A 12,640-nucleotide genomic window follows, 5' to 3' on the forward strand; every position below is an offset into this window, starting at 1 on the left:
AAACATGGACGACAGAGATCTAAGAAGAAGAAGAAGAGTTTGTTTTTGTTTAAAAAAAGGGGACATGTAATGTTGTGTGTAAACCTACCTTAACATTAGTGACATGTCAAATAGAAGAAGAAGCCCGGGAGTGAAAGAGAACGACAGATATTGAGAGTCGACAGACTGGTATTATGGCTTTTTAGAGATAATTATGTATTAGTATTAGTTTGCCTTGTAATAAATAAAATATACAGAAATGAGTCGTCTATTATAACAAAAAGCCCACAGAGTAGAACAAACATAATTATTCAAACTGTCGTTGCACTACTTAAAGCTTTTAACTCACGAAGGTACTTTTTAAAAAGACCCTTTAATAACTTTTACAACTATACTACACTGCTTTATCGATCGAAAATAACTGAATTTAATTACAATAGTATTTCTTTTATATAAAAATTAAATGCTGACAAAACTGTTGATTGGGATTGCTGACCTCCTGGGTTACTGCACCGTAATTCGCTTAACTGTGTATTATTGCACAATTGGCTCGTACTTACTTGTATAGTTTGGTTCAAGATATAAAAAATTTGACCTAAGGCTGGTGGGATGACCCAGTCGAATGCAGTATTATAATAATAAACAACACCTATTGATGTTACTAATCCCTCAATTGTCTTTACGACGAGTAGCAATAGTTTTGGAACAGCTTAATACGACCGGACTTTATATTATTTACAGAACTAACTCGTTACCTACCAGTGCAAATAAATTGTTAAAATTAAAATTTCTACACAATGCGTCATATTAAAAAAAAATTGCTATACAGGAATAAGCTTACTCATCTGATTTATTTATCTGAAATTAAGTTGCTTGGAATCAATTGATCACAAACAATTTTTATGTTCAACATGCTCATTACTTGAATTTTATGGAGTTAGAATATCATCTGTTTTATGTCGTTTTCACTTTAAATAAAATGGGCTTTCGATAATGAAGCTTTCTATCTCTAAATAAAAGAAAATTAAAAAATCATTAGCAAGTATATTAGTTAGAGATAAAGTATACCTATTATTATTCTATGGCTTTACACATTATAATTCTCGTGCTAATAGGTATTTAGGTAAAATTAGGTATCATTTATTTATCTAGAAACCATATTTATGAAACATTATTAAAGGAGGCAAACATATTTAAGTTTGACATTTGCACATTCAGGCAGTTATTTTTTTGCATTTACATCGGTGGTTAGGTCACGACTATTCAAGTAAACTGTCAGGAATCGGTGAAGCTAGTGCTAAGTGTAAAACACGTTTACATTTATCTAATAATGCTAAAGAAATTATTAGGAATGTTTATCAAACAGTAAAAGAAGATAATCCAAATCCAGAAGACTGTAAATTTCTCATCAAGGCAACATCTCGATTGACAAGGATGCCATATACAGCAGTGAGGAAAATTGTTACAGATAGAATTCAACCTCGTAAAAGGCGGAGTGACTTTTCTACATATAAAGCAGTAAATGAAAAAGACGCTGAGGTAATTAGAAGAGCAGTTTATAATTTGTATTCAAAGAACCTAGTTTCAACGCTTAGTATGATCTACAACCAATTTGTTAAAGACTATTCTATTACGTATTCGCCTTCAACTTTATCAAGGTTTTTGAATCACATTGGTTTTCGATACAAGAAAATTAATAAGCGATCATCAATAATGGATTCCCCTCGACTTATTAACTGGAGAAACGAATACTTGGATGCTATATCTAAATTTAGAGATGAAGGAAGACCGATATTTTATCTGGATGAAACATAATTCGATACCCACAATACTGCTTAAAAAGATTGGACAAACGACTCTATTAAGTGTGAACCCAATTATCCAATTAATAGAGGACAGCAAATAATTATTCTGAACATTGGATCCAAAAATGGAGGAGAAAGTTTTTTACCATCAAGTGTTGCCAAATTTGCCTCTAAAAAGTGACATTGTAATGGATAAAGCGAAGTATCACAGCGAACAAATTAGAAAAATCATCAGTGTAGGCTCGACGAAAAAACAAATATCGGATTTTTTGTATGAAAATGATTTGTACTTTGAAGAAACATATACAAAAAAAAGAAATGTTGGAAGTTCTTCACACAAAAGTATTTGAGAAACAGTTTGTTATAGACGAATTAGCCACACGTGATGGTCATATTATATTGCGATTACCTCCTTATTACTGTGTTTTAAACCCTATTAAATTAATCTGGAGTACAGCGAAACAACTGCTGTCCCAAATTTAGTAGCCAATCGGTACCGCATGTTGTAGAGGAAATAAAAAAGATTTCCCCAAGACTATGGCAAAATTGTGTTTCACGTGTTATAAAAACGGAAGGTCATTACAGAACATTAACCTCACATATTAAACCAATAATTATAACATTAGATGATGACGATTCTACTGAAGATGACAGCCATAGTGACATAGAGTTGTAATTTGTAATTATTTTTTTCCATCTAAACTTCAAATTTTATTTTTTTATGTTATTGTTTTTAATTTTATTATGTTATCTTTTTTAGTTCTGATTTTTGCTACCACTCTTTTAATCTTTTACTGTTATTAACATTATTTTCCTTAATTTCTTTAATTTGTTATTTTTTCTTATTTCATTGTACACAACAACATACTTATAACTACATAGATATCAATACGTATTAAATATATGATATGATATTTAATTTGAATGAAACAAAATGAAACAAACTCCAGGAACAGTTAAGAAAACTCTTTTAAGACTGCTTGAATGGGGCCGAATTACCAAAAGAATGGAAATTATCTATCATATCAACTATCCACAAACAGGGCAGCAAGGATCAGTGTGACAATTACAGAGGAATTGCGGTAAACAGCACAATAAGTAGGATGTATGGGAAACTTATTAAGAACAAAATAGAAAATTACTATATAGATTAGGAAGCAGAGGAGCAAGCTGGTTTTAGAGCTTGGCGATCTACAGTAGACCACTTGTACGCTATTACGCAAGTTATTGAGAAAAAAACAGCCGTCAATAAAGAAGTTCACCTGGTGTACATAGACTTACAAAAAGCATATGACAGTGTACCCCTCAGTCAACCCTACAGCAAACCAACAATAAGCATGGTCTTATAAAAGTAGTGAAAAGTCTGTATAATGAAACGACTGCAAAAATTAAAACTGGATCGTCTACCCTTTTCAAAATTTATCTGGAACAAGCACTCAAGCTGTGAAAAAAAAATGTAATGGCATGGGAATCCCTCTCAATGACGAGACTACACTGTACACTTTATGTTTCGCTGATGAGCAAATACTGATTGCTCAGGATCATAACGACTTGAGTTATATGACTCGGAAGCTAATAGAAGAATATAATAAATGGGGTCTCGAAGTCAACATTAAGAAAACTGAAACCATGTGTATTGGAGGGACAAAGCAGTCCATTATAATAGACGATGGGGTAGAAATTAGGCACTGTGATGAATACAAGTACCTGGATATGAAGATAACTTAAAATGGAACACTCGATGCTGCTATAAAACACAGAAACATACAGGGTAGGAAAGCCATATCCATGATGAATGGCATTCTGTGGGACCAAACAATATCTAAAGCGAACAAACAACTCATATACAACACCATACTTAAAAGTGTAATCACATATGGCAGTGAAGTTTTGCCAATGAAACAAAGAACAGAGAAACTATTACTAGCAACAGAAATGGACTTCTGGAGAAGAGCAGCAGGCAAATCAAGAGGAGATCGGATACCAAATGAGAGAATACGAGAATTGATGGGAGTCAAGCATACAATAGTTGATGACATAAAAACAAAACAGTTAATATGGTACGGCCATGTACAGAGAATGCCAGATGGCAGGATTCCGAAACAGATTTTGACGTGGACACCACAAGGAAGAAGAAAAAGAGGAAGGCCGAGAAGAAGCTGAAGAGAGGAATTGAAAAATAAACTAGAGGAAAGAGAAATCCCTCCAGGCCTATGGTTAAATAGAGAAGAATGGCGGTTAGGAGTCGGAAGGCGTCGAAGAACGTTGTGAACCGATAGTAGTAGTAGTAGTATATTTAATTTTATATTTATTATTCCAACTCCGCTCCTGGAGGATCTGTTGTTTGTAATTATAATACTAAATCGGTAGGGTGATCCCACCAGCGTCGGGCAAAATTTCTTATATCTTGACGGAAACTATAGATTATTACATTTCATCATCATCATTATTACATAACTTGGAATTAATTTTCATTCGCTAAAATCTTTTTTGGTGTTACAGGTTTTACATATATTTCAGGAGAACCAAAGCGTTTTAAAAGTTTTTCGGAGGCTTTTATTTGTAGAATGCGCCAACGTTAAATTATAAATTATTGTTGTCAGGGATTCCATCACCACATTCCTTTCTTCTAAGATATGAAGATCAATCATATCTCAAGATCAATCTTCATACCTATCGACTGATCTATAGTTTATAAATATTTGATTAGTAAAGTTGAAGTGTTTTCTCTGAATAAAAAATACATCACCTAATATTTAGGTTAATTCTACAATCTACAGTATTGCTGTTAACAGATTTATTTGTATATATTATTGATTAAATATCATGTAATATGTACATGTAACATGTAATATAATTTAATGTATTAAAACTTACATAAATACCACCTTATTTACTTATCTATATTTAAATTTACTTTGATAGAACTATAAAAATAGATATAAAGCGGATTTGCCCCATACAATTTATGTCTATTCAGTTTCAAATTCAACAATGAAGCACCTAAAATTATTAGTTTTTTCTCTTGTATATTTTGCCAATACAGGGGTAAGTATGAATTGTTTTTGTGTGTATATACATTTATATTTCAGTCAAGCCTTTTTTCTTCGATTTGGGCCTACTAAGGACCTCGATGGTGCTTTGCATAAAGATTGTTTCATCTTTATAATGACCGAGTTTTCCTCCTCTACCAATAGATTTTCATTTTAATGGAATGTTCCTCATTCCTTTCTTTTGGCCACTGGCTAGCGGGGCGAGGAGCTGTGAGACTGAGAAGCATAAGGTTTTTTTGTAGGTGTCACCTGATATCCGAGACTTTGATGATCTTGGAGGTCATTAGATGGAATTTCCCCTTGTTGCAAATCATTTTTAAATTCTTCTTAATCAAAAACGCTTGTACTTTTTTTTTGTATTAGGCCTTTTCTTTTTTATTATTTCCTCTCATATCTTAGTTACTACCATGTAATGGTCGCTGTCTACTTCGGGTTCTCTACGTACTTTTATATCCATGATTTTGAATTCTGAATTTTCCATGTCGACTTTTGGCTTCTCTAGTATACATGTGGATTTAGGTAAAAGAAATAAAATAATACTTACTTACAATCAATTTAATTTTACTACCAAAACGACCGGTTTCGCCTGCTACACTTTGCAAAGCATCTTCGGGTCAACCGGTAAAAAGTAAATTAAATGCTGAAATTATAAAAAGCCCATATTAGGGTGCTGTCTTATAAAGATAAAGATCAAAAAAGGTTAAAGTAATTATGCCAATATTACCTGTCTGTGTTTATTAATATGCATAAAATTGATTTAGCAGACAAAGTGAAAACCCACAAATTGTTAAGAGATAAACTATTGAATTGTAACAAATTGAAAAACCTGGTAGAAATGTTAAATTTACTGATGAAAAAAAGTTAGATGTACTTCAAGAGATTAAGGAAAATCCGCATAAACAACTCGAGAACTTGCCGCCGTCAACGATGTAAGTAAATCATCTATTTTGAGAGATTTGCATAAAGAAAAATACCACCTTTACAAAGTTCAGTTGGTTCAGGAGTTAAATGAGGATGATCCTGATAAAAGGCAAGACTTCTGTGAAAAGATGCTGAACAGAATGAACGCAGATGTGCAGTTCCTAAAGAAAAAAATGTTTTTTCTGATGAAGCGACGTTTCGTTTAACCGGAACGGTTAACAAACCAACTGTAGATATTGGAGCAGAGAAAATCCTCACTGGGTCTGTGAGGCTCACAACAATAAAATTATTGGTCCTTATTTTTTTGAGGGCACAGTTGATGGTGAGGTTTATCTAGATTTTCTGATTAACTTTTTAGTGTCTACATTACGAAGATTTTTTCCTGTTATTAATCATTCAAATGAGATAGATCGATCTATTTACTACCAACAAGACGGGGGTTCTCCGCAATTTGCAAGTATATTTAGAAATTATTTAAACGAGGTTTTTTCCCAACAGGTGGATTGGAAGACGTGGAACGATCGAATGGCCGGCTAGATTCCCCAATTTGACTCCTCTCGAATACTTCTTATGAAGTTATTTCAAATCCAAAGTATATTTTAATAGACCAAACAGTATTGCTGATTTAAAAGTTAGCATAACGGAATTTTTTTTTATTAACATTTAAGATTTTTACAATCTGTTTTGCAGTGAAAACAATAAGTAAAATTTTTTGTCTTTACATGACAGAGAGATGTAAGGTCCAGTGACCAAATCATCAAGACACAAATTGGCTTTTTACCGGTAGGATGCGCACATGCACTGATACGCGAGCACTAAAAGCGGCACTGATCACAATGGCTGGGTGCTGTTGAAGGCGTAACTCCCACTGCTGTAGGCTCTGTCAGGATAGGTGAGGTAGGTCCAAGGGGTCATGTCGCTTCAATCTCTTCGCTTGTTGGTTGTTGAGAAGATTGTGTGCCAGGGTATTAGGATGCACCCGCAACCTGTTTTGATATTGTTCAGAAGTTTTTTTGCACTCTTCAGAGACTGTTAGTACCTGAAGATCTCTATGTATTGCATCATTCTGGATATACCAAGGTGCATTAGCGATTGTTCTCAGAGTTTTGGATTGGAATCTTTGTATTATCATAATATTAGATTTGCTAGCTGAACCCCAGAGCTGTGAACCATATGTCCAAATGGGTTTTATTATTGTATTGTATATCAGCAGCTTGTTGTCAATCGATAGGTGAGAGTTTTTTCCCAACATCCAGTAAAGTTTTCTGTATAAAATTCCCAATTGAAGCCTTTTCGTCCATATATGTTTGGTCCAAGTTAGACGTTTGTCAAGGTGAATACCTAAGTACTTTACGTCATGCTTTTGGGGCAAAGGATGTCCATCGAGGTTAACTTGTGGACATGTACCTCTTCTTAGAGTGAATGTAATTTGTGTAGATTTTGAGGGGTTTACTCTAATTCTCCAGAGTTTAAGCCATTCATTTGTTTTGTTCAGATGTAGTTGCAATCTCTCTGATGCTATTATTGGGTTGCTATGAGAGGCCAAGAAAGCAGTATCATCTGCGAATGTTGCAAGCGTTAGGTTATTGCTTATTGGCAAGTCAGCCGTATATATCAGGTACAGAATCGGTCCGAGCACACTACCCTGAGGTACACCAGATAGGATGGGGTAGAGTTTTGTATAGGCTTCACTATATTTTACCAGATATCTCCTTTCTGTAAGGTATGATTGAAGCAGTTTAAAGTAAGGGTAAGGTAAATTTTTCTTTAATTTGTACAGAAGTCCTGTATGCCACACCTTGTCAAAAGCTTGAGACGCGTCTAAAAAGGCTGCAGTACAATATTGCTTGTTCTCGAGACTACTTCTTATTGTTGTGTATAGTCTGTGAACTTGTTCTATTGTACCATGTTGGTTACGAAAACCGAATTGATGGTCAGGTATGAGACACTTTTCGTCCAATATTGGTTTGATTTTTCGTAGTAGAAGTTTTTCGAAAACCTTAGAGATGACTGGGAGTAGACTAATCGGTCGGTATGAGTTGACATCTTTTGGATCTTTACCAGGTTTTTGAATGAGTATAATCTGTGCCACTTTCCATTGCAGAGGGAAGTAATGCAGACTAAGCATAGCATTGAAGATCATAGTGATTATTCTGTAACAGTCATTGGTTAGTTCCTGGAGGATCTTACCCGTTATGAGGTCAAATCCCGGAGCCTTATTGGGTTGTATCTCATTCTTTATTATCTGTTTTACTTCTTTAATATTAAACTTGGTGATAGGTAGATCCATTTGATATGGAGCCTCAAGAAAAGAATTAAATGGTTCTTCTTGTTCTAATGGCACTACTCTGTTAAATGGAGTAAATACTGTAGAAAGGTGTTCAGCGAATGTCTCAGATTTTTCTGTGTCTGTTCTTGCCCATTTACCTTTGACATTTTTTAGAGGAGGTATGGCGTCTTGTGGACCTTTTACCTTTCTCGTCGCCTTCCATAGAGAATAATTGGTGTCTTTGGACGGAGTCAAATTTTCTAAGTAAGTTTGGATCCCCCTGTTTTTCTCTTCTTTTAATAGATTTTTAAGTCTTCTGGTAATTCTGTTTAAATTTTGTTTGTCAATAGGAGCGTGTGTGTTTTGCCACTTTTTCCTAAGTTTTCTTTTCTCATCGATCAGGTTTTTTGCACTTTGCAAACAGTTTATGCTTTCCTTCCATGTTGTTTGTTCGGGAGTAGAAATCCAACCTGCCTTTTGTATGGAGGTAGTAAGTTGTTGTACCGCATTTTCAATTTGTAATTCTGTTTTAAGTGGCAAGTTCGTTAGTATTTGTTCTGCTAGTGCGCATCGGAATATTTTCCAATTTGTTTGATTATTGGTTAGGACTGGAGGCTTATTTCTGAGTATGATTTTGGAGTCTAGGTCAATTAGAATGGGAGAATGATCTGAAGAGAGGTCCCAGCATGATTCTATTGCTAAATAGTTAAGAGAGATACCTTTAATCACACAGAAGTCTAAGAGATCTGGTGTTTTATTTGGATCTGTAGGCCAATAAGTTGGTTCTCCTGTAGATATGTGTTGTAGGTTGTTTCCTGTTATTGACTTCAGCAGTTGTCTACCCCTTGTTGTAATTACCCTAAAGCCCCAGTGATGATGTTTACAGTTAAAGTCTCCTCCTGCTATGAATTTGTGTCCAAGAGAACTGAAATAGGCGCTAAAGTTGTTTTCGTTGATTGGTTGACCAGGAGGACAGTAGACCGCAGATAAGTTAAGGTTGCCTAGCCAGTCTTCGATGACAATGCTAGTTGATTGCAGGTACTTTTCACTGAGCTTATTTAACTCATGGTGTTTTATATTAGATTTGATAATAATAGCTGTGCCACCGTGTGCCTTGTCATTTGGATGTTTTGTGTAGTGGACAATGTATTTTGGAATTTTGATATAGTTTTTGTCTGTTAGATGAGCTTCTGATACAAGCATAACATCAATTTTCTTCTCGTCGATGAAAATTTTTATTTCTTGGATGTGGTTCGTTAGGCCATTTGAGTTCCAGACGGCTATTTTAAGTCTGTGTTGCATTAGTGCATTTTGGAAATCATAGTCATAAGAAGATTAAGCATAGTGTCCATTCTCTCTACTAGTTTTGTCATCAGGTTTTCAAGGTTGGCAATTTTCGTTGAATGGTTTGAGCCGACATTAGTTTGTTGATTTGTGATTTCATCCGCTTGACTATTTCCTGAAGTTTTTTGGGCGTAAGAAACACCAGGGGTTACTCTTTGACTATTGGTTTCATGGGTGTCTGTTCTGTGGGTCTCTTGATTCTTTCTGAGTTGGGGGAATTTTTCTTTTTGTATTTGTTTGTATACGCTGCAGCCCTTATAGTTGGCCGGATGGTTTCCCATACAAAGTACACATTTTACGTTATTGCTGCGTTCTTTTCGTGGACAGTGTAAAGTAAGATGATTACTTGCACACTTTACGCATCTTGGAGGCATATGGCAGAATTTTTGTGTGTGACCGTAGCGTTGACATTTGGTACATTGGGGAACCTGACGTTTGGGATATGGTGGTTCGAAGGACACAATCATGTTCTGGAGTGCTCTCACATCATATATGTCTTTATTATTTGGCTTAGTTTTTAATTCTATATAAAAGAGCGGAAGCGCTATTTTTGATCCATTCTTATATATATTAGCTATGTTGGTTACTTGGTGTCCCATTAATCCTAGCTCATGTACTAAAGCGTCTTTATCTGCTGTCTGATGCATATTACGAAGCACAACTCGGAATGTTCTTTCTTCCTTTGTTTGATAGGTGTAATAATGTGTATTTTTCTCATTTAGTGCTTTGGTTATGTTTCGGTAATATTCAGAAGTTGAGGGCTGGATCTTTACTTGGTTGTTATAGAGACATTTGATGGAATATCCCAGAGGGGATATTGTTTCTAACAATTGTCGAAGAGGTTGTATATCACCTACATCTGAAACAAATATGGGTGGGGGTTGAATACTTTCTTTAACTGCATCAGTTCTGGTTTGGTTGGTCTCATCAGGTACTTCATCTAAACTAGCAAATCTATTAGACGTTGGTGTGGGTGCTTTGAGCCAGTAATCGCTCATTATTGTTTGTTTTAGTTGTTTATCACCTCCAGGGCTGTCATTTCTTGCTCGTTTGTGGGCTTGAACAGTTTTCCATTCTTGATCTTGGTTTTCTTGGCTATTTTGTGGATTTGCGATGTATATTTGTGACGGTAGATAAGAAGAAGAAGAAGCATGATTAGAAAGAAAAGAGTTACCTGGTTGTTCATGTTGATTCTCAGTTGACTCTGTCTCTTGGAGTACTATATTGGTTCAGCAATTTTCATTCCTTTGTTGTTCGCTAGACATTGTTCTGTTGCTCGATGGTTGTTGCATGGTAGTTATTTGCAGATTAGCGATGTGTTTTTCTGAAGTTGAACTTCTCGGCGGAGATCTGCTCACTTTGTTTGAATTTAAGAACGGATTGTCTATGTCCATCCTGTAACGGAATAAATTAACAATATAACCCCCGAGGTCGTACAAAAAGTTGTTCGAGAATTCCAATATCGTCTCGGTTATTTTCAAAAAGTGAATCGTGGTCATTTTGAACATTATCAATGACATTATCAAAATTTTACATCGTAAAAATCAATTTTCTCAGTTATGATTACATCAAATTAAAAAAAACTTTATGTTGTTGAATAGAGGACTAAAATCACATTCTAACAAGGTGCCATACGACCCCCTTTGTTATTTAAAATTTTCGATGCGGTGCTTATAATTCAAAGGGGGTGCTGGAGGGGTATAATATTTTCATACCATAAATTGTCAGTTTAAAAATAAAAATCAACCTGTTTCAGGTTTTTTTCACATAGTACATAAAAATGCTAAAAATGAGTTTATTCCATACATGTAGACCGCATGGTATGTTTAACAAAATTTATTTTTTATCTTTAGACTACTTCATTGGCTGCTGAATTTGCTGATGATAATGATTTAATAGTAACATTACCCACGGGAAGTAAAATGCGGGGATATGTCCTTCAGAGTTTTGAAGGAAATGATTTCTACGCTTTTGAAAATATTCCATACGCAGAACCTCCGAGTGGACAGAACAGATTTCAGGTAAAATAACAGATAATAAAAATTATATGTGGTGAAGATAATATAGACAGAACAATTATATTTCATGTTTACACACTTAAGAAATTTAACATAGATTGAAAAATTGGTATCTGACGTTGACAGATGACATCTGGCAGGTATCTTAAAACACGAGTGGTTCAGGATCGTATCTTAAAATATCTGCCATGGTGCATTTAAAAACAAGTCAATTTATTAAATTATGATACATATTGGAAAGATCTTTGATGTCAGTCTTATTATTGATACAATTTGGATTGTTTTATATGAATCATCTCCAATATGCAACTTTGTTGTAATTTTGTTCTTTTTCTAAAATTTGTACATGTTCAAAATCAAAGGAATGGCTATTTTCTAGAGAATGGCTCTTTGGCTAGTGCTGTTGTGTTTAATGTGTTGATTTGTACACTATGTTTGTGTGCAACAACCTTTCTCTGCAGGTATTGGTGTGGTTTTCCAATATATGTTGAATTACAGTACAATTGATTTTATAAATAACATTTGATTCTTCTTCTTCAAGTGCCATCTTCGTTCCGAAGGTTGGCGATCATCAGGGCTATACGTATTTTCGAAACTGCTGACCGAAACAATTCGTTGCTGCTACAGCTATACCATTCCCATAGATTCTTTAGCCAGGAGTTTCGTCTTCTTCCTATGGACCTTTTTCCTGCTATTTTCCCTTGCATATTTATTCGAAGCAGTTCATATCTTTCGCCTCTTGTAATGTGTCCCAAGTATTGTAGTTTTCGTTTTTTGATCGTAAATATGACTTCCTTTTCTTTATTCATTCTTCTCAAAATCTCGACATTTGTGACTCTCTCGGTCCATGATATTCTCAGGATTCTGCGATACATCCACAGTTCAAATGCCTCTAATTTTTTGGTATCAATCTTTTTCAACGTCCATGACTCCATTCCGTAGAATAGCACAGAAAGTACGTAACATCTCATCAGGCGAAGTTTCGTTTCAAGGCTCAAATCTCTTCCGCAGAACAATGTCTTCATTTTAGTGAATATGGATCTGGCTTTTTCTATTCTTATTTTGATTTCTGCTGAGCTATCGTTGTCTTCATTTATAAAAGTGCCTAAATATTTGTATTTGCTAACTCGATCGATAATTTCATTGTGTAAATATAAATTTTGGACATGTTGATTTCGATATTACCATAAATTTAGTTTTCTTTATGTTCAAAGATAGTCCATATTTTTCGCTGCAGTCTGCTATCTTATT

At 34.7% G+C, this 12,640-nt stretch overlaps 1 protein-coding gene across 1 annotated transcript in view; it reads left to right on the forward strand.

Moving 5' to 3' along the window:
- Positions 1 to 4,690: 4,690 nt before the first annotated feature.
- Positions 4,691 to 12,640, forward strand: part of LOC140447333 (para-nitrobenzyl esterase-like) — a 44,975-nt gene continuing 37,025 nt past the window's right edge. Inside the window, exons 1-2 of the mRNA XM_072539934.1 lie at positions 4,691 to 4,832; positions 11,225 to 11,392. Of these exons, the coding sequence (XP_072396035.1) occupies positions 4,779 to 4,832; positions 11,225 to 11,392 (222 nt within the window). The 5' untranslated portion in view covers positions 4,691 to 4,778. The remainder of the gene's footprint in view (positions 4,833 to 11,224; positions 11,393 to 12,640) is intronic.

The sequence above is a fragment of the Diabrotica undecimpunctata genome, chromosome 8, assembly GCF_040954645.1.
Source record: "Diabrotica undecimpunctata isolate CICGRU chromosome 8, icDiaUnde3, whole genome shotgun sequence".
In the NCBI taxonomy this organism is placed as follows: domain Eukaryota; kingdom Metazoa; phylum Arthropoda; class Insecta; order Coleoptera; family Chrysomelidae; genus Diabrotica; species Diabrotica undecimpunctata.